Raw genomic sequence first — 22,497 nt, forward strand, 5'->3', positions numbered from 1 at the left:
GGTTGGTCAGTTTGAAAAAAGACAAGATCACTGATTGGTCCACAAGTATTGTGGCCTTGTGCTTGTGAGCAGGAAGCTTCCCGGTAGGAGAATAAGCCCACAAGGCCTTTGTTTTAAGTTGCTAGGCTTTTGTCTTGTCAGGAGGGTGAGGGAAAAAGCACCACCTTTGTTACTTAGTCATAGCCTCTCTCGCTGACCACCTACTAGGGTAGTTTGTCTAACTCCTTGCCACCGCAGCGTTAGCTCAGGCCGCAGGGGCTGCTATGGAGCTATGGTTTGTGATTTCCGGATTCTTCTGTCTTCACCTCCCGGCTGCTGGGAGTTGCTTTCCAGGCCTGCATAAATTGTGTTATTTTTCTCTGTCAGTTGGGTTTTGGAGATCTATAAACGAATAAAGTGGCTTCCTGGATTGTTTTCAGTATTTGTTTTCCAACCGGGCTTCTCTATGTAGCCCTGGCTGTCCTAGAAATCACTTTGTAGACCAGGCTGGCGTCGAACTCAGAGATCCTCCTGCTTCTGCCTCTGGGATTAAGGTTTGCCCGGCTGTTTTCAGCGTTTTAAAACGCACACGATCAGTGTATAGTACCAATCTTCCGATGAAAAGAATCCCCTCACCATGGGTGACCTTGTGCAGATCGGAGTGAGTGTGTGCTTTAAAGGGCCTGGCGGCACCTCCTCTTCCCTAAGACTTTTTGGCTTAAGGGCACGAGAATGAGTTTGCCCAGCAAAGCCATCGTTGCTGGAGTCTTTCTCTGGCCACTGCGGTGATGCAGCTCAGAGGAGTTCACAGACTGCCAACCCAGCACTTCCAATCGCAAGATCCCATTCTTGGGGCCAGGGTCCGCCTTTCGGTGAGGCCCCGCCCCCTACTCGCCCCTCCCACAGCCCCATCCGGGCCTCAACCCCTGCACCCGCACACACCCCCTGCGAGCGTTGTCCTATCCGAAGTGGAACCTTCAAGCTGTCCAATCAGAGCGCGTCTCTCCAGAGCCCCGCCCCCGGCCCTCCGGGCTCCGCTACTCCGGCCCAGCCCGTCCCCGCCGGCCCGGTGGCGGAGGCGGTGCGCTGTTACCCGCGGATCCCTTGGAACCCGGATCATGTCGCTGCGAGTGGCGAGGAGCGCGCGGGCCGTGGCCTGCAGCCTGCGCACCGTCCTGGTCTCCTGCCCACCGCGGCCTTGGACGCCGAGCGCCGCCGCTGTCCGCACCTTGCGCACCGGATCCGCCCTGCTGTCGGGTAAGTGCGGGGCACGTGGTCACGGCTCCTTCCCGCGGCCGAGCCACCGGAGACGTCAGGAGCCGCAATCTCAACCCTCCAGGCCGGAGCGAGCTGCAACCCTGACTGCGCTTCTAGTCGCTCTTGGGGTCCTGGTTCTGCGGCCCTTCTCCCTCTTAAAGTAGGCGCGAGAGAACGCGAGCAAACTTTGTACCCGGGGGTAAAAAGGTAGAGCTGGGAGGGAAGGCGCGCTGGACTCGCAGGTAAGTAAGCAGGCCACTCCTGCCGAAGTGCATTTGGGTGCACCGAGACCCCAAATGTGGAGTGCTTAGGTTTGCTCCGTGGATCATTTTGGGGAACTGCGAAGTGCAGTTAAGAAGCACGTACTAAAATTTAGCAGAGTGCCCACACACAAATGAAAGAAAAGTCAAAGTACAGAAATGAAGCTTTTGCTACCAACCCCACAGACCCAAGGATCGTGTCGAAAACTGAGCTGTGAACTACAGGCAGGCAAGTAAGAGTGTTCTAGAGTAATTGAGTCATTGGTGTGTACTGGGGCTGAAAAGAGGCTAATTTGATGGACTGGAAATAACTGGGAGACCTGCCCATTATACTCGTTTCGCAGAGTTTGCTGGGAAACAGTTTAATTTCCTTAGGTGCAAATAGTGTAGACCTTAACTGTCCTTTGTAAGATCCCTACTCAGGAAGCACAAATCTGAATAGCTGCTCTCAGCAAGTCCCTTGGGTCAGAAATCCGTGGATCTCAAAATGTTGATCACGTTATACCTCAGTGTGGAGTGCAACGTTTGCTGCTTTCTTGCTAAAATTTCTCCATTGTTTGTGACACATAAGTGCGTTCCTGACTGGAGTACAAGCATAAAAAAGCTCTGCTCAAAGCTCTGCTCAAATAAGGGCTCCATTTCAAACCAGGTACGGTGGGCAAATCCTACCTGTAACAGTGTCAGCACTCCTGAGGATCCCTGTGAGGTGGAGGCCAGCTCCAGCTACATACTGAGTTCCAGGTATTTAGTTAAATATTGTCCAACATATCAATTCCCATGGTCTGCAACTACTCAAGTCTTTTTATTCTTATCCTCTTTTAACTGGCAGAATTGTGCACACTTAGGCAGGGTGCAGAGCCTTGTACTTGTGAAAATACAGACATTATTCAGTTCTGGTTTTTCCTCTTACAGAGACCTGTGTGGTCTCTGGTACAGTCTATCAACTTCTCAGAACCCCAGTGCCCCACATTAGGACAGTAAAGGCAATAGGTACCTCAGTTACTGGGCGGAAGAAATAAGTCGGCTTTTGTTACCTGCGACTTGACATATACACACTGAATAGTGTTATTAAATATTAGTGTGTACTGCCAGATAACACTGACCAATATTAAATGCTGTTTTTGACAATCGGAAGGCAGGGAATAAATGGCTTTCCTCAGTTACAGCTCAGTTTTTCTGAGGCTCCAAACTGTGGTGGGTTTTTGTTTCTACATTCTTTTTTCTTTTCTTTGAGACTGAAATTCTCTGCATAGCCTTGGCTGGCCTGGGCCTCACACAGATCCACCTTCCTCCACACCCCTGAGTGCTGGGATTACAGGTGTGGTTGCTGAGGCCGATCTCACTTAGCTGAGCTGGAAGATTCTTTTTTTTTTTTTTTGGTTTTTCGAGACAGGGTCTCTCTGTGTTAGCCTTGGCTGTCCTGGACTCACTTTGTAGACCAGGCTGGCCTCGAACTCACAGCGATCCGCCCACCTCTGCCTCCCGAGTGCTGGGAGTGCTGGGATTAAAGGCGTGCGTCACCACGCCCGGCATTGGAAGATTCTTGTGTAGCTGAGAAGGACCTTGAACTTCGGGTCCTCCTGACCTTGCTGGAACTACAGGCGAGCACTCACACCAGTCTATGCGGTGCTCGGGACTGAACTCAGAGCTACCTCAGTCATCAGCAAGCACTCATCCCCAGGCCCCAAACTGTGTCTTTCAAGGCTTAGGAAGAAAGTAATTATTTACCTAATCTGCTTTTTTGAGTCAGGTCAAGGGTTAATGGGGAGTTGTAATCTGTGGCTAGGGTAGGTAGCATGCCTGGTCTAAAAGGATAATATGGACTTTGAGGTCAAGTTGACCTACATGTGCTGAGCTCAGAAGGTTGCTGGCTCAACCTACAGCTGCAGAGTTGAGGCTGAGCAAGGATAGTGTAAAGCAGTCACCTATTTGTAATTAGTCAGATGCTGTTGAACTGTGGTGGCTGATAATGTGTTGAGTGAGATCTGGACATAGGAGAGAATGAAGCTGAGTGCTGCAGGCATACAGCTAGCAGGCCAGCTCTTTGACCCAGATCCTGCTCCCTTACTTTTAGTAGTGTTGGGAATTGAAGCCAAGGCTTTGACAAGCACTCTTCTACTGAGCTCCAGGGCCTGGTTTTTGTTTTTAAACAAAAGAAGCTATTTTCTTCAAGGACAGGCTTAAATAATTGAAGAATTTTAAGAACTTGGCCAGGTTACAATGGTTACCGGAAGTCTGTTTCAGTCCTTAGGACTGAATTATAGCTACCTTAGCCAGTTCTGCCCAAAGAGTCACATTACCCTTTTTAGGGTAAATCTTTTGTGTTTTATATCTTAAAAGGTTCATGTTGCCGGGCGTGGTTGCACATGCCTTTAATCCCAGAGGCAGGCGGATCTTTATGACTTTGAGGCCAGCCTGGTCTACAAAGACAGTCCAGGACACCCGTGGCTCTGTGTAACAGAGAAACCCTGTCTTGAAAAACAAAAACCAAACCAAAACAAAAATTATGTTGCACGTGTTTTGCCTGCATATATGTCTTTGTGCCGTATGTGTGCCTGGTGCCCTTGGAAGCCAGAAGAGGGCCATCAGATTTCCTGAAACTGAAGTTACATATGGTGTGAGCTACCGTGTGAGTGCTGCAAACTGAGCCCAGGTCTGTGCAAGAGTGACATATGCTCCTAACTGCTGAGCCATCTCTTCAGCTTCAAACCTTGTATTTTTGAGACAGGGTTTGTGTTGCCCAAATTCTCTTGAACTCTCAGACTCAACTGTTCTGCGTGCCTCTGCCTCTCGAGTGCTGGGATTAAAGGCATGCGCCACGATGCCTGGCTTGCTCTGAAGACATGATCTCTTGGGGCTGGAGAGATGGCTCTGTGGTTAAGAGTGCTAATTGCTGTTCTGGGGGACATGATGCTCCAGTTTCTGGGTATCTGACATCTTCTGGTCTTCGTGGACTCTGCAGAGTCCACATATACAACGTACATGCAGGCAAACCCTCACCTACATAAAAAACTGTCCTTACCTCATTCATCCCAGTGCATCTGTGGCTACACAGATTTTCTTTGTTGTTGTGCTGAGCATCGAACTACTGAAGCCAGTGTCAGTAAGTCAAACACAATCTTGGGGAAGCCTTAACCTTTTGACAACAGTGATGTTTGAGGGGCTTTTGAAGAAGTGATGCTGCTGTTTTTCTGAAATACTGGTCTTCTGTTTTAGTGCGTAAATTCACAGAGAAACATGAATGGATAACAACAGAGAACGGAATTGGAACGGTGGGGATCAGCAATTTTGCACAGGTACTGGATTGCCTTGAAGTGTTTCTAACGAACGGCTCTCAAGTAGTCTGGGTTGTCTCTGCCTTATGAAATTGCAGTAGTGCTTTGGGCTCTTCTGAAATGTACATTAGTTAGAGCAGCATGTGTGTTATAAGAGACGCTGTGTTTGGCATGGTAACACAAAACCTCTTCCCTCATACTCAGGCCGAGGCAGGCGATTATGAGTTTGAGACCAGCCTGGGCTAAACAGCAAGATTCTTCCTTTGAAAAAATAGCTATACTGGGTCAACACTTGAAGGAACATCATTTAAGAAATGTTTCATGCTGAGCAGTTATGAAGAGCAAACGCAAGGGCTGGGGGGTCGGGGTGAGGTTGCCATTACAGGTAAAGTGAAAACCCTCCTGACCAAAGTGGGAAACACGGATAGACACTGCTAAAGCAAAGCAAAGCCTTTATTAATAACCTTTTGTCACTACTGTCATACTGAGATGCTTTTCTTTGAAAGGAAGAAGCCAAGCAGTAGTACAGCCAGTGGTCTCAACAGATAGATGCACGTGTGCAGGAGGGAGAGGGGCAGTTGTTGGGAAAATGCCCAGTTCCTCAGATGTGCACTTGTGTTCTCCCTCCACAGCCTCTGCTAGATCTCGTCTAATTGTATGCTTTTTGTGTAGTGGAGCCTTGTTATGTAGCTGAGGCTGGCTTTGAACTTATGACCCTCCTACATCTGTCTCTCAAGTGCTGGAATTTAGGTGTGTCCCAGCACACCTGGCCCATTTTACGTGTTTAAAGGGGTATAAAGAAAAGCAAAGAATGTAGCCCCTCAAGTGTGAAATACATGGAGTAAAATAGAGACCATCAGGTATCTGTCTTTCCTGTTCTCTTGTGGCATCAACTTCTTAGACGTTTTTATGTTGTTTTTGTATTTCAGGAAGCTTTGGGAGATGTTGTTTACTGTAGTCTGCCAGAAATTGGGACAAAATTGAAAAAACAAGGTGAGTGCATTGCTTATTTTGGAATGTTACAGTCCATGACATGATTTTCTGACCTGGTCTTTACCTGAATAACAAGTTGTTTGCACACAGGGTCAGTTTGAGTAATTTCAGGAAAAAGATATATTCAAACAGAAAGGTGTAACAGGTAATGGTTCAATTAGTCTATAGATGGGTGAGGAAGGTTGTTTCACAGAGCCACCAAGGACCCGACGTCTTTCCTCATCTTTCTCCCTCAGTGTCTGCTTGGGTGAGGAGGGATGAAACTGTCTACAGAGAAGTAATATCTCAGTGCGCACTCTTAGATTTCTCCAGCCAGGTCTGAGTTACATCAGCACACCTAGCTGCCGGGGATCCTGAGCACAGGGACTATCTTTACTTTATAGTGAAAATCAGGGGCGAGAGGGAGTGGCTCTCAACACTATCCTCCTCACCCTCAAAAAAAATACTGAGGTTTATTTGGTTGTAAAGCGTGCTGCTGGTGGCCTCAGTGGTCATGTGTGCTTGCTAGCGTGTGTATGGAACACGTGCTCCGCCTCCAGCTCTGCAAAAGTAAAAGCTAAAACTTGTCTTCCATTGCATGTAGAAGAATTGGGGCACAGAGGCCTGCCTTTTTTTGTTTGTCTGTTTGTTTGCTTTGTTTTGATTTTTGGAGGGGGGTTAAATTTATTTTTATGTATATGAGTGTTTGCCTACATGTTGTAAGTACACCATGCTGTGCCTGCTTCCTGAAGAGCCTTTAAAGGGGCACAGAACTACTGTAGTTTTAGGCAGTTTGGGTACTAGAGCTGAACCCTGGTCTTCTGTAAAAGCAACAAGTACTTTTAGCAGTTGAGCTGTCTCCTCAGCTAGAACCTAGTTTTGAATCCAGTCACATGACTTTAGCAAATCAGAGTTGACCCTGAGTTCCTTGACACATACAAGGCCTTACTGCTCAGCCTGGACGTCCTGATTTCTAAGCATCTCTTATAGCATCTACCATCCATACCCACTTTACCTCGTGAGTTTTTCAAATTTTCTCTTTGTAATATGGGTTCTGTACATTGAACGGGAGTCCTTGTGCCTAAGGTAAGCATTTTACTGAGTGAATAATGTCCCCACCCCATTTTGATTTATTTGGTTGGGTTTTTTGCTGTTTTGTTTCTTGAGACAGGCAATCCTAGAATGGAGATCCACCTGCCTACCTGCCTCTTCCTCCTGAGTGCTAGGATTAAAGGTGTGTACCATCACCACCCTCATTTTTTTTTAAGTTTTTTTTTAAAAGATTTATTTATTTATTATTATGTATAGAGTGCTCTGCCTGCATGTACATCTGCAGGCAGAGGAGGACATCAGATCACATTATAGATGGTTGTGAGCCACCATGTGGTTGCTGGGAATTTAACTCATGACCTCTGGAAGAGCAGAGAGTGCTCTTAACTGCTGAGCCATCTCTCCAGCCCTTTTTTTATTTTTTATTTATTTATTTATTTTTTTTTAAGACTGGGTATTACTAGTATTTCTGGCTTGCCTAGGCCTCTCCATGGACCAGCCTGGCTTCAAACTCAGAGATGTGTCTGCCTCTGCCTCCTAAGTACTAGGTTAAAGGTCTGTCACCACATCCAGATCAGACCTTTTTTCTTTTCTTTCTTTTTACTTTTTAAAGTAGACAGGGATTCACCATATAACCTAGACTAGCCTCAAACTTTCTACATGGTTGGATCATATGCCACTGTAGCTGGTTATGCTTAGGCCATTAAGTTTGCTGTGATGGACTTCATTTTTTTTTCTTTGTATGTTTTATTCATGTATCACAGCATAATTTGCTGAAAGACATTTTGCTTGTTTGAGATAAGGTCTTGCTTGGAATTACTATTTAGATCAGGGTGGCCCCAAGTTTGCTTTGAACCTCCTGCCTCTGTCAAGTACTGAATTACAGGTGATGCCACTACACCTGACTTGAGGCCATTTTTTTAGTCTGTATGTATCTTATTTTTCTTGCCCAATTACATTGTCCAAGACTGTTTGAAAACTGTTGTAATAGAAATGGTGAGAGTAGGTGTCATTGTCTTATTCCTTATCTCAGGAGGAAGCAGTTGCTATTTCATCAGTAAATGTGATTATTGAATGTTGAATTTTGTCAAACTAATTTTCATTTATTGAAATGATATGTTTTGCTTTAAAACAAGATTTTTAAAAAATTTAAATCATATTCAGTGTGTGTGTGTCAGGGGGGTGGTGTTCACATGTACATGCCATGACATGTATGAGGAAGTCAGAGAACAGTACAGCTTTGGTTCTCTCCTTCCGCTATGTGGGACCTAAGGATCAAACTAAGGTCGTGAGGTTTGGCAGCAAGCACCTCAACCCACTCTCTGCCTCAGATTGTTTGTATGTAGATATTTTAATCTTTATGGTGGTAAAATAATCCTGTGTAATCTTCTACCCTATAGCTTCTATCTAGCTGTCTTTTAAACACTAAGTACAGATCCACCGATGCCACAGGAGCCCTTGAGCTTCATCCTGAAACCCAATTTCTTCTTTTCTTCTTCTTCTTCCTCCTCCTCCTCCTCCTCTTCTTCCTCCTCTTTCTTCCTTCTTCCTCCTCCTCCTCTTCCTCCTCCTCCTCTTCTTCCTCCTCTTTCTTCCTTCTTCCTCCTCCTCCTCCTCCTCCTTTTTTTTTGAGACAGGGTTTCTCTGTGAACAGCCCTGACTGTCCTGGACTTGCTTTGTAGACCAGGCTAGCCTCTGCCTCCCAAGTGCTGGGATTAAAGACGTGCGCCGTCACCGCCCAGCTCCCCAGACTTATTCTTGACGTTTAACCAGCTTTACATTACTAGAATAAATCCCATCACACCATGATGTATACACCTTTAAAAACACACTATTAGAAAGCTGGGTGTAGAGCTGAGTGCGGTAGCCCACACCTGTAATCCCAGCACTCATGGAAACAGGTAGACAGATCTCTGTGAGTTCAAGCCAGCCTAGTCTACAAAGGAAGCCCAGGTTAGCTAAGTACACACAGAGAAACCCTGTCTTGAAAAAAAGATAATAGGGCGGTGGTGGCACACGCCAGTAATCCCAGCACTCGGGAGGCAGAGGCAGGCGGATCGCTGTGAGTTCGAGGCCAGCCTGGTCTACAGAGCGAGTCTAGAACAGTCAAAGCTACACAGAGAAACCTTGTCTCGAAAAAACAAAAAAAAAGCAAAAAACAGAAAAAAAAGAAAAAAGATAATAATAATAAAAAAAATAAAAAGGCTGGGTGTAGTAGCACATGCTTTTAATCTCAGCACTAGGGAGGCAGAGGCAGGTAGATCTCAGGGAATTCTAGACCAGCCTGGTCTGCATAGAGAGTTCAGCATAGCCAGGGCTACACAAAGAGACCCTGTCTCAAAACAAACAAAAAAAATATTTTGTTAATGCCAAGCATGGTAGTGCATACTTTTAATCTCAGTACTGAGGCAGGTGGATGTCTGAGTTCAAGCCCCACTGGTCTACATATCCAGTTCCAGGCTGCCCAGGGCTACATAGTGAGACCAGATCTGGGGCCGGGGGCAATGAGGAGAGATGTGGGGTGGGGAGGAAGCAGGAGTTTATGCTTATCTTTATAAGAGAGTGAACATATTATTTTTCCTTCCCTTGAACCTTGTGTGTAGCCCAGGCTCTTTCAATTTAGGACTTCTTTTAAACAACAACATACATGTATATAATGTGTGTCTTACATGTGCCATGGTGCCTGTATGGAGGTCAGAGGACAGTTGGGGGCAGTCAGTTCTCTCCTACCACCCTGAGGGTCTAGGGATTAAATTGGCAGCAGGTACCGTCTTTACAGAACAAAAATAAAAGCAAGGTTTCAGGACTGGAGAGATGATTCAGAGGTTAAGAGCACTGACTGCTCTTCCAGAGGACCCAGTTTGATCCTCAGCAACCCTAGGCAGTAGCTCACCGCAAGCTGTGCCTCCAGCTCCGGGCATCTGATACTCTCTGGCCTGAAGGCATCAGCACATATGCATGTGGAATACATACAAAAATGTAGACAAAACACTCATACATAAAAAATTATAAATAAAGATGAATTTTGCTGGGTGTGGTGGTGCTCACCTTTAATCCCAGCACTCCGGAGGCAGAGGTGGGCAGATCACTTTGAGTTCCAGGCCAGCCTGGTCTACAAAGCAAGTCTAGGACAGCCAAGGCTACACAGAGAAACGCTATCTCAAAAAACAAAAACAAAAGATTTTAAAGCAAAACAAACAAACAAACGAAAACCCAGTATCTCATTGTGTAGCCTTGCCTGGCCTTGAACTAACAAGAGAGCAGCCTGGCCTAGAGCTCACAGAGACCCACCTGCCCACCCTAGTTCTGGCATCACATGCCTGGCTCTTTTCTAGTTTCTCTAGGTGTGAGCTTGCTGCGCTGGTATGACTGAGAATGGACTCTGTAAGCTTCTGTGTTTGAATACCTGGTCTCCAGCTAGTGGGACTATCTGTGTAGTATCCAGAGGCGTGGCCTCTTTAGAGAATGTGTGTCATTACGGGTGGGCATTGAGGTTTCAAAAGCCCGCACGTGGCCCAGTCTTCTTTCTGGGCCTGCAACACTTGTGGATCAGATGTGAGGTCTCAGCTGTTGGCTCAGTACTATGCCAGCCTGCATGCCACCCCTCCCCACCATGGTTATAAGATACTAACCCTCTGTAAGCAGGCCCCGGTTAAATGCTTTCTTTTATAAGTTGCCTTGGTCATGGTGTCTCCTCACAGGAATAAAATAGTAACTAAGACACTTGGCTTTTATTTTGCTTAGTAATCTTTACTCTAAAATGTAAATTGCAGCCCTTGGGGTGGGCTGCAATTAAAATCTTGGCACAGTTCTTTCAGCTTCACCAAGCCCCTTGGGTGATGTCCTAAGGACACATAAGTTGAGGGCTCCTTCAGAGACCAGGCTATGTGATGCCATGTATGGCTAGTAAACCAAAAGAAGTATGTTTTACTGAACAGCAGCACGCTGGTGTTCACACACACTGCCATTTGCCGTTCACTATTGTTGTACAAACCCAACAGAACTTTTTTGGTGTTTTTTCCCCCCCCAAGACAGGGTTTCTCTGTGTAGCCTTGGCTGTCCTAGACTTACTTTGTAGATCAGGCTGACCTCGAACTCACAGAGATCCACCTGCCTCTGCCTCCTGAGTACTGGGATTAAAAGTGTGCGCCACCCAGCAATAGGCTGGTGGATCAATGGAATCTGAAGACCCAGAGATGAATCCACACACATTTGCTCACTTGATTTTTGACAAAGAAGCCAAATCTATTCAATGGAAAAACGATAGCATCTTCAACAAATGGTGCTGGTCTAACTGGATGTCTACATGTAGAAAAATGCAGTTAGACCCCTATTTGTCACCATGCACAAAACTCAAGTCCAAGTGGATTAAATACCTCAATTTAAAACCAGAGACATTAATTCAGTTAGAGGGAAAAGTGGGGAAGAGCCTGGAACACAATGGCACAGGAGACAACATCCTGAACAGAACACCAACAGCCCAGGCCTCAACGTCAACAATTAATAAATAGTACCTCATGAGGCTGAGAAGCTTGTTAAGGAATTAAACACTACCAAACCAAACAACCCAGTTGAGAAATGGCGCTCAGAACTAAACAGAGCATTCTCAACAGAGGAATATCAAATGGCTGAGAAACACTTAAAGAAATGCTCGTCCTTGTTAGTCATCAGAGAAATGCAAATCAAAACAACACTGAGATTCCATCTTGCACCCATCAGAATGGCTAAGATCAAAAACTCAAGTGACACCACATGTTGGCAAGGATGTGGAGAGAGAGGAACACTCCTTCACTGCTGGTGGGAATGCAAACTAGTACAACCACTTTGGAAAGCTATCTGGCGCTTTCTCAGAAAAATGGAAATAGGGCTTCCTCAATACCCAGCTGTCCTACTCCTTGGAATATACCCAGAAAATGCCCTACCACACAACAGGGACATATGTTCAACCATGTTCATAGCTGTTTTATTCATAATAGCCAGAAAATGGAAACAGCCTATGTGTCCCTCAGTAGAAGAATGGACTAAGAAACTGGTACATTTACACTATGGAATACTACTCAGCTATTAAAAACAAGGAATTCCCGAAATTTGTGGACAAATGGATTGAACTAGAAATTATCATAATGAGTGAGTTCACCCAGAAGCAAAAAGAGACAAATGGTATATACTCACTTATATCGAGACACTAGTCCAAGGGATACGTCCCATGAAAAACTTTACTTACCAGGAAAGTGGGTCAGAGGAGAGGACATCCTATTGAGACTTTAGGTGAAAGTAGCATGGAAGAATGGGGAAATAGAAGGAACCAGAGGGTCCTGGAAAACTACAAGAAGAACTTTATGACAGGTGGATCTGGGTCCCGGGGTCCTCCTCAAACTAAGGCACCAGCCAAGGAGAATATAGGCAGTAAACTTCGAACCCCTTCCCAGACATAGCCGATGAACAGGATATTCTCCACCGTTGAGTGGAGAGTGAGATCTGACTCTCACACAAACTCTGGTGCTCCCTTTTCTGACCATGTCCCCTGGATGGGGAGGCCTGGCGGCACTCAGAGGAAGGACAGCAAGTTACCAAGAAGAGACTCGATAATCTAAGAGCATATATAGGGGGAGGAGGTCCCCCTCAATCACAGACATAGGGGAGGGGAGAAGGGGGAAAGCGGGAGGAAGGGAGGAATAGGAGGATACAAGGGAAGGGCTAACAATTGAGATGTAATATGAATTAATAAAAAAAAAAGTGTGCGCCGCCACGCCCAGCTCCCAACAGAACTTTTAACATTAAATAATTTCAGCATGACTGTATGGGAGGTATCATTTTTTCATAGTTTCCTTTTCTTTTTTTTCTTTTTTTTTCGAGACAGGGTTTCTCTGTGTAGCCTTGGCTATCCTAGACTCACAGCGATCCGCCCGCCTCTGCCTCCCGAGTGCTAGGATTAAAGGCGTGTGCCACCACGCCCGGCTCATAGTTTCCTTTTAAATTGTTTTATAACATTTATTTTGGGGGAGATGTCAGGAGGACAACTTGCGAGAGTTGGTTCTGTCCTTGTACTTTGGTACTAGGGATTGAACTCAGGTGCTCAGGGTTAACAGCAAGCATCTTTACCCACTGAGCCACCCCAAGGGGTCTTTAAAAAATGTTTCTTTGCTTGGGGTATTTATTTTGAGACAAGATCTTTAGGTCAGGGTAGCCTTTTAACTTCCGGTGTAGCTGAGGATGACCTTGATCTCCTCATTCTCCTGCCTCTGTCTCCCCAGTACTGTGATTACAGGTGTCACCCTCCTAACCCCCCTAGTTTATGCAGTGCTGGAGCTTAAACCTACAGCCCTATAAATAGTAGGCAACGATCTGTCCACTGAGCTACAGCCTCACCATATTTCTGTTTTTGTTTTTGTCTTTTTATTTGTTTAGACAGGGTCTCACTATGAATCCTTGGCTGGTCTGGAACCCACCCTATAGACCAGGCCAGGCTCAAACTTACAGAGATAGATCCCCCTATCTCTGTTTCAAGTGCTGGGATTAAAGGTGTGTGCTACCACTCCTAGCCACATTTTGTATTATTAAGTTGCTGACTTGATGTTAACTATTATCTTTCACTGCTTCCTTTTAGATGAGTTTGGTGCTTTGGAGAGTGTGAAGGCTGCCAGTGAACTCTACTCTCCTCTGTCAGGAGAGGTAACTGAAGTCAATGAAGCACTTGCAGAAAACCCAGGGCTCGTCAACAAATCCTGTTACGAAGATGGTAAGTTGTTGTTCAGAATTTCATCCTTGAAAGCAAGTAAGCCAATAGCAGTTTTCTCTGTGTTATAGATGAATGATGGACCCCAAAGTATAACTGGAGGGTCATATAGCCAGTAAGCGGTAACACTAGGATTGGCTGTGGTTCTCTTTGGCCTGTGGCCTTTCTAGGGCGGGCTCGCGCTCTCTCTCCTGTCTCTGTCTCTCTGTTTGGCTCTCCCTCTTTCCCTACCTCCCTCACCTCCCTTTCTGGGGGAAACCAAGGCCCCTCCTGGCCTTGTACTCACAGAGATCTTCCTGCCTCTGCCTTACAAGTGTTGGAATTAAAGGTGTGTGCCTGACTCTCTACTGTCTTTCTACTGCCACTAACACTAATAGTTACAGTATTTGGTATGTCCTTAAAACTTGTTTTATTTGTATGTGTGCATGCAAAGGTAGGTGCTCTTAACTGGCTTGTTTCTGTGTAGGGATATTTACATTTGAGCGCAGGTTTCCTTAGAGGCCAGAGAAGGGTGCTGAACCCCCTGGAGCTGGAGTTCTAGGTGGTTGTGAGCCACCAGATGTGTGGATCCTTCCTACAGCAGCATGCTCTCTTTAAAGCTGTGCCATCTCACTCCAGCCCACTAATTTCTTATGGCTAAAATATCTTGAACAAACAATGGATGTACGTTAGAGCAACAGCATCACCTAAGTGGGAACTGTATTGATTCTGAGGGACTTAAAATTTACATGTTGAATGAATTTGACTTTCCAAAAGGCAATTTGAACTGAAGTTTTGTTTTGGTTACAGGTTGGCTGATCAAGATGACACTGAGCGACCCTTCTGAGCTGGATGAATTAATGAGTGAAGAAGCATATGAGAAATATGTGAAATCCATTGAGGAGTGAACGTGGCACCCCTCCTCTCCCAAATAAAACTGTGGGAAGGAACCTGCCCCGGCATGTTTGTCTAAAACTAGTGGAGGATAGAAGGCTTGAAATAGCTTAGCAATACTGATGGAAACAAACTGTTCTCAACAGTGCTACTTAAGACCCCTACTTCCTAATGGGTGCAGATAAACATACTGTACATATTTTTAATAATCCACATACTAGGTATTTAGACTAGGGGTTAAGCTCCGGTGCTTAGAATTCTTGAGATCACCTGTGATAAAAAGTGGTTATGAAGCTGGGGTTGGTGATAAACCACCCTTTAATACCAGCACTCAACAGGCAGATGTTAGTTCAAGGTCAGTCTGGTCTACATAAAAAGTTCCATCCAGGCCAGCCACAGTTACAAGGTGAGACCCTACCTACCTAGTGATTATAAGAATTCTGTAATTCAGGATAACAGTATTATAAATCTCACATAATATTGCAACTTGCCCATACCCAACACTGGATTTTGGTTAAAAGACTTAAGTGTGTCTTCCATTGGAAACGCGAGGGAGCGGAGGAATGTTGTACAATGTCAGATGCAGGGCGGTACTGTCTTAATTTCACAAGTGCTGTTTTGGCTGCTGTTTTCCCACTGCGAAGCACTGGCTTTGCACCATGGTGAGAAACAAATAAAGCATCCATCCTTTGTTTATTATGGTTTTTGTTTGGATATTAATGCTATATTTAGTGAGTTCTAGTTTTAGAAGGGTTACTTCTAATTTATAGGAAGTGTGTGTATGTGTTTGTGTGTGTGTGTACCTGGGTCTGGTGCTAGGGATACCACTGAGCTGTACCCTATCTAGCCATTGGAAGTTATATTTTAAAAAAAGAAACAAACTTCAGTCGGGTCTGGATAGAGAATTCAGTGACTAAGAGCACTTGCTCTTGCTGCTTTTGTAGAGCACCTTGGTTCAGTTCCTAGCACCCACATGATAGCTACAACCATTCCTAACTCAAGTTCCAGGGGATCTGATGCCTTTTGACCTCTGATGGAACCAGGCACACATAGGTGCACATACATACATGCAGGTATAGCGTACATAAAACAGATCTAAAATTAAAAGGGAATTTATGCCTTCACAATGAAAGCCATGAGGAGAGTAAGTAAAGATGTGCTGGATAAGAAGTCATGTTAATATGATTAGAAAAAAATTACTAATGCTTACCTGGCAGGGGAGACGCTGATCAAGAACTAGTTTTCCCAGGTCAAGGCTCACCCACTGCTGTTAGCATGTATAAACCCTTCTGTGTAGGAAGGATTGTAAGCTTTGTCACATGTGAAAGCAGTCTTGGCGGGCTTTGTCCTTGGACACACCACGGATACTCTGTGGGCCTGGAATTCAGGAAGCAGACCAGGGGACTGCATCTGGACTATTGTTTCTAATCGACCCTCCCCTCAATGGGAGGCGGAGACCACCCCTTGCACATGAGAGACAGGCAGGTGGAGAGGGACAAGAGGGGCAGCAGGTTTAGACCAGGCTTGAGTGCACGTGGATCAGGAAGAGGATCAGCAAACAGGCCGGACCAGGGTGCAGGTCAGAGACAACTAGGGACCCGTCTAGTGGAGCGGATACTGGAAGGTTCACTCTTGCTTCCCTTTAACCCTTTTTTCCCTCTTGTGTAAGAGAGTTGGGTTGTATAATAAAGTTTAATTATTAAGAAACAGAGCCAACACTTCTGCTTTCCCCAAATGCAAATTCACTTATATAACCTGTGATGGTGGGAAACTGCATTCACTTCCTCACCATCTTCACTTCTCATGCTAACTCAAGAGGAGGGAAGACAGGTGACAGCATTGTACACAGTATGTTTGAACTTAAATCATGTTCAGGTTTTCACTTAATAGGGATAGCAGACACTGGAAATCTCTAGCTTAATAACCGTCTTTACAGCTCAAGTGTACTTACTGCCAAATGTCATTGTCAGATGGCTAATGTGGCATATTTTCTAATTTAGTCAACTATAAACGTACTGACTGGGGATGTGACTATATGCACACAGATATGTATAGCCAAGTTTGGTGGCTCAAGCTTGTAAACTGAGCACTTGGAAGGTGGAGGCCAGAGGTTCAAGGCTTCAAAGTCATCTTTTGGTTACAGATCCCATGGCCAGCCTGGGCTCATACAAGCTCAAATAAGAACATATATACAAATTCTGCCACCATCAAACAGAAACAAAACAATGTGTGTGAACACCATGCACAGAAGGATTCAGACACTAACACCTGGTGGGGAGTAGCAAAGGAACAGTTTCCTTGGCAGAGGAAAGTGCTTTCCCAGACACTGCTGATGGAAAACAGCTACCACCAAGTATCACCACAAAGTAGTATTATCATCACCAAAAAAAAGTACACGAGGTGACAGAGGTCTCTTGTGTGCTTGCAAATTAGGCTAATTAATCTTAATTGCTTCTTTATAACCACCAACCTATGTATTACTATACTCCAATTCACAGAAAAGAAAGGTGATACTGATAAGGTCACTGAAAGGGTTTTTACTTTTCCTGGGCTGACTTTTCATTTGTCCCTTAGCAGTGTAACCATTAACTTGGATTGTGCTCATCTGAAAACAGATTTTTTAAAGCTCCAAAATTTTATGCTTGAATAGCACAGGTAGAAAACTCTTACCTGACTTCATGTGATGTGGCAGCCAACATTCATGTGTAGGAAAAACAGTTAAAAACCAAGCTTGGTGATGATGGCTCAGTGGGTAAGTATAAGGACCTGGCTTTGAATGTCTGGGATCCACCTAAAAAGCCAAAGGTGGCTGCAGGGAGACAGGAAGATTTCTGGGGCGTGCTGGCTTCTAAGTTAGCTCTAGGTTCTGAGAAACCCCATCTCAACAGAATAGGTCAGAAGACATGTGTGTCCTCTATCTTGCAGGCACATGCAACACACACACACACACACACACACACACACACACACACACACGCTGACCATATCCTAACTTGCTTTTTCAACTCTCTTGAATATACATTGAATTCTATAATCTTTTTTTTTTTTTTTTTTTTTTTGGTTTTTGCGAGACAGGGTTTCTCTGTGTAGCCTTGGCTGTCCTGGACTCACTTTGTAGACCAGGCTAGCCTCGAACTCACAGCGATCTGCCTGCCTCTGCCTCCCGAGTGCTGGGATTAAAGGCGTGCGCCACCATGCCCGGCTATAATCATTTTTGTGTGGTCCAAATGAATACTGCTTTTCTTTCTTTCTTGTCTCACACACAGCAGGCAAGCACTCTACCACTAAGCCACATGCCCAGCCCTCTTAAACATAGTATGCCAGTGGGCTTCTCTTTCTCCTGCCTGCTTTGTTTGATACAGAATCCCAGGCTAGTCTTTAACTCCTGGCAATCCTCTTGTCTCAGCCTCTGAAGTGCTGGGATTATAGGTGAGCCACCATGCGTGACTTCAATGTTTTGTTGGCTTTTTTTTTTTTTTTTTTTTGGCTTGTTCTGTTGTTTTGGTTTGTGCAGCCTGGCTGTCTTGGAACTTGTCTGTAGACCAGGATATTCTCTAGCTCACAAGGATCTGCCTGCCTCGGCCTCTTGAGTGCTGGGATTACAGGTGTGTGCCACCAACACTTGGCTTATTTTGTACTTTTGAGACAGGCTCTCATGGAGCCCAGGCTGACTGGATGGTACAGTCAAGGACCACTTGGCGCTCCAGACTTTCCTGCTTTCATCTTCCAAGGGCTGGATCACAGGCATCCACCACCACTCCTGTGGACTTTTAAACTCTGAAAGAATATTTTTTTTCTTTGCCTTATTTTTTATTTTCGTCTTTGTCTTTTCTTGAAGAATGTTTTCAAAGAATTAAAACTTCAGAAATATAATGGGTGTGGGGTGTGGGGCTGGAGAGATGCTTTAGTTGCTAAAAACTCTGGCTGTTCTTCCCAAAAACCTGGGTTAAATTCTCAGCACCTAGATGGAGGCTCATGAACACTTACAACTTCAGTTCCAGATGGTCAGACCCCTCACCTTTATGGGCACTGTTGAGACCCATGCGAGAGGAACAACAAAAAGCTTTAGAATTTAGGAATTCAGTGTACCTCAGAGAGGCAAAGCGCCAGGACTACCTGTCCTGAGGGCTTCATGCTCTCAAGTTGGCTGGAGCATCTGCTATTTGTTGCCCTTGTGGCCACGGCATCCCTCATAATATATGAGGGCAGTATCATTGGCACTTACAATAATAGCAATTCATCTTTTTCAAGCATTGCTGCTGGAGCAGATTAATGATTCAGTCACCATCTTAGAGAGAATTTGGAGAAATAGATTGTTAGTAGTTAGGTTAGGATGATTTTTGTTAGTGGCTCTTGTTGGGGGATGGTCTGATGTATTTTGATGGTAATTACTGCTTGCTATCTCTGTGGCTTACCTTTTGCTTAATAAAAAGCCATCCTACCTGGGCAGGGAAAAGGAGATAGGTGGGGCTAGGAGAGAGAGGAATTCTGGGAAGAAGAAAGACGGCCAGCCAGGAGAAGAAAAAAGGAGAGAGACCTGAAGTGAAGAGAGGAAGGCCACCATGGGTTAGCTAGAGGAGAAGCACATGGCTGGCGGCATGGATGAAGAATCCAGCCCAGATGAAGAACATTAACAAGTATTTGGGATTATGGATGGGAGGTAGCTTGACAGAAGTTATTGGAAGCAGATGGCATGGGACTGAGACAGGGATCCCATGCCTGTCCCACTATGGGAGGTAGTTTAGAGGATTGATATCTGCTCTGCCCCAGGTTAACTAAGGCTATTTAAAAATAAAGCAAGTGTCTGTGTCTTAATTGATCACTAGACAGGCCTACAGCCCCTGATGTAGAAAATATTAGAAAACAATTTGGAGTTCAGAAAGGCACATTCTTAATAGATGAGCTAGGGATTTTTTTGAGGTCAGGGAACAGGAACAATGACAGCGTGGTTGACTTGATTCTCTTGCTAAAGCTGGGCTGGTGGTCAAGATGATTAATTTCTTATGCCCATTTTAGCCTTCAGCTTCCTGAAATGATTTAATAAGAAAAAAAAGTTGAGAAGAGGTAGTGGAGGTTGAGTTTGTTTGGTGGAATTCAGAAACAATTTTACCAGGAGAGTTTTACAGAGACAGGTTGAAGAGAGAACACACTAGACACAGGTGAAGACAAATGAGCCAGAGAAGGAGAAGGAGCCAGATGATTAGAACAGATTGCTAAAGTTAGTTTGAGGCCAAACAGAGCAAAAAGTCAGAAGCTGAGAGAAGCTGGATTGAACCAGTCAGCTTGGAGAGAAGTTTAAGCCGGAACAGGTGAATTGAACCAGCCAGCCAGAGTTCAGAAAGAACCAGAAAGGATGAGTTTATTCAGCACTAAGTCTCAGAGGCTGGAACATTCTAGGCCTAGATAAGACTGTATGGAGGCTGGAAGCTTCCAGGACTAGGCCTAGGTTAGCAGATGGAGGCAGTGAGCCTCTGAGATGACAATTACATCAGGAGAATAAAAAAGATGTCTACAGATTTGTGGTGCTTTTAAGATTTTTTTTATAAGATCACTTAAGATTAAATAATAAGAGAATTGATCCTTTTTTTGTAACCACAAAAGCCAGTAAAGAGAAACTGGCTAGGAAAATTACCTTGCTTGCTTTCACTTTGTTAATCTATGACAGGTTGCTTAGTTACAAATGTATGTGGGTTCTTGGGAATAATTTATTTTCTTCACCCATAATACGTAAAATGTTTTTCATGTAAAGGTATTGGGAAACATGATCATTCACTAAAAGAAAAATAGACTGCAATTAATTTTTTTTGTTTGTTTGTTTTTCAAGACAGGGTTTCTCTGTGTAGCCTCGGCTGTCCTAGACTCGCTTTGCAGACCAGGATGGCCTCGAACTCACAGCGATCCACCTGCCTCTGCCTCTGCCTCCTGAGTGCTGGGATTAAAGGTGTGCGCCATCACACCCGGCTCACGTTGTAATTTTTATACCACTTGAAGACTTTGCTGGGATATATAAGCTGTAGGAGGGAAAAAAAAGTTGGAACTTTGCTCAATTCACACACACTCTGTGTGTGTGTGTGTGAATGTGTGTTGAGTGTGTGCCTGCTTTACATTTGTCCCTGACCCCACATCCTCTCCTTGGGTTGATGAATACATTCAGTGCTGGCTTTGGACAGGTCACCCTTCGACAGGTCACGAGGCATGGAAGTGGTGTACCAACATACATGCAGTCAAAATACCTATATGCTTAAAAATTAAAAAAAAAAAAAAAGGTTGCCGGACGTGGTGGAGCATGCCTTTAATCCTAGCATTTGAGAGGCAGAGGCAGGCGGATTGCTGTCAGTTCGAGGCCAGCCTGGTCTACAGAGTGAGTTTAGGACAGCTAAGGCTACACAGAGAAACCATATCTCGAAAAACCAAAGAAAACAAGAAAAGAAATACGGTGTTCAGAAAACATTAAAACTTACAAAGGAAAACAACAACAACAAAACACACACACACACACAACCCACCTTGGAGGTAGCTCTAAGGTTGACCCTGCTGAGACTTACAAGACTTAGAAGACTCTCGGCAGAGGACCCAGCATGAAAAAGACAGTGATTTGGACCAGCAGACTCAGTTCTTCAGCAGACTGGAAATTTGTTTTTCTCAAATTTCTGAGCTTTTCAAAAGACTTTCTTCTACTTTAGGTTGTAAGACTTATGGTTGAGTGGTCAGGTCTGGTGGCACGTGCTTGTAATTCCAGCATTTAGGGACAGAGGGAAGACACTGACTTGGAGGCCAGACTAGGCAGCATAGTGAAGACCCTACTGAGGAAGACCTCACCGAGGATTGGAGACACATCTTGGTGACAGAGCGCTTCTCTAGCATGTGAAGCCCCTCGCTTGCTCATCAGCATTGGAAAATAACAAAATAGCCACGTTAGGTGGGCCTTTATTACTGTGCAGAATGAATTCACTGTACATACAAAACACAGGCAAAACGCTCATACACACAAACCTAAAAATACTTATAAATAAAATTTTAGAAATATGTGTCATGCCCTTCTATGTTATGAAATACATTGGGATGTGTGTGTGTTACAGTATTTCCCCTATACACACACACACATACACACATATATAACACATGTATACACACACACACACACACACACACACACACACACACGGGGAAATACCTTAACCATGAGTCATATTCTAGAAGACTTTATTCCAACCTCATAGAACACTGCGCCACATACGTCACATCTTTACTGGTGTTTAATGCTCTAAGTCTGTAAAAAGTAGTAATCCTTAATTTTTCCAAATGGCTTTGGCTCACCGCTCTGTTGGAGACTTCCTTTCCTACTGTAGGGATACTTCTTAACCCAGCAAGTTGAGGGGCCCTGGAGCTAGACCTGAGTTGGGGTGCTAGGCTCAGCGCCCGGCTTTAGGCGTAGGTTCCCAGCCTGGGGTGTGTCTTTCAAGCGCCTAGAGAAGCAGGGTGGAGAGGTGGGGGGGGAGGGGGTGCTGCACAGTGAGTGCTAACCACTGTGGAAAGGAAGGCGGCATCACTGAGAAGAACAAGAAATCCTTCATATCAGCGGAAGTGGGGGCACACACCAGTCAGCCCCTCAATGGTGATTAAGGAGAGCGAGGGAGGAGGGGTTGCTAGGAATTTGAGGCCACCCCACGGTGCAAAGCAAGGGAGGCCCTGTCTTAAAAATGTGCAAATAATGAATGAGTCCTCCCAGAGGCTGGAGACATGGCGTAGTGGTTTAGAGCACTAGCTCCTCTTCCAGAGGTCCTGAGTTCGATTCCCAGCAACCACATGGTGGCTCACAACCATCTATACTGGGATCTGGCGTCCTCTTCTGGCGTGCTGGTGTACATGGCAGAGAGAGCACTCATACTGTAAATTAGTCTTTAAAAAAAGAAAGAAAAGAGTCCTCCCATTAAGCTCTGGGCCTGCATTCCACTAGAATGCTGGATCTCAAGAAGGAAGGGACAATTCTGCCGAAAGGAGGCAAGCGTCAAATCTACAGACATTGTTTGCCTGGCATCTGATGCCTCCCTTCTAGAAGGCAAAAGGCTGCTCTCAACGGCTGCTCTTGGCAGCC

The 22,497-nt window shown here is 45.1% G+C and overlaps 1 protein-coding gene across 1 annotated transcript; it reads left to right on the forward strand.

The window, feature by feature from the left end:
* Positions 1 to 992: 992 nt before the first annotated feature.
* GCSH (glycine cleavage system protein H) lies at positions 993 to 15,099 on the forward strand. Its single transcript, XM_084757452.1, has 5 exons — positions 993 to 1,236; positions 4,713 to 4,792; positions 5,701 to 5,764; positions 13,401 to 13,532; positions 14,319 to 15,099. Exons 1-5 carry the CDS (start codon positions 1,098 to 1,100, stop codon positions 14,414 to 14,416), a joined length of 513 nt encoding a protein of 170 aa, XP_084613578.1. The 5' UTR covers positions 993 to 1,097; the 3' UTR covers positions 14,417 to 15,099.
* The last annotated feature ends 7,398 nt before the right edge of the window (positions 15,100 to 22,497 follow it).

Source organism: Acomys minous, assembly GCF_964271855.1.
Source record: "Acomys minous genome assembly, chromosome: 14".
In the NCBI taxonomy this organism is placed as follows: Eukaryota; Metazoa; Chordata; class Mammalia; order Rodentia; family Muridae; genus Acomys; species Acomys minous.

What these genes read in the sequence shown, in the direction of transcription:
- GCSH (XM_084757452.1), top strand. Translation starts at nt 1,098, where the DNA reads ATGTCGCTGCGAGTGGCGAGGAGCGCGCGGGCCGTGGCCTGCAGCCTG. An exon ending in GGATCAGCAATTTTGCACAG is followed by an intron (nt 4,793 to 5,700) that starts GTACTGGATTGC and finishes TTTGTATTTCAG; the next exon opens with GAAGCTTTGGGAGATGTTGT. An exon ending in CAAATCCTGTTACGAAGATG is followed by an intron (nt 13,533 to 14,318) that starts GTAAGTTGTTGT and finishes TTTTGGTTACAG; the next exon opens with GTTGGCTGATCAAGATGACA.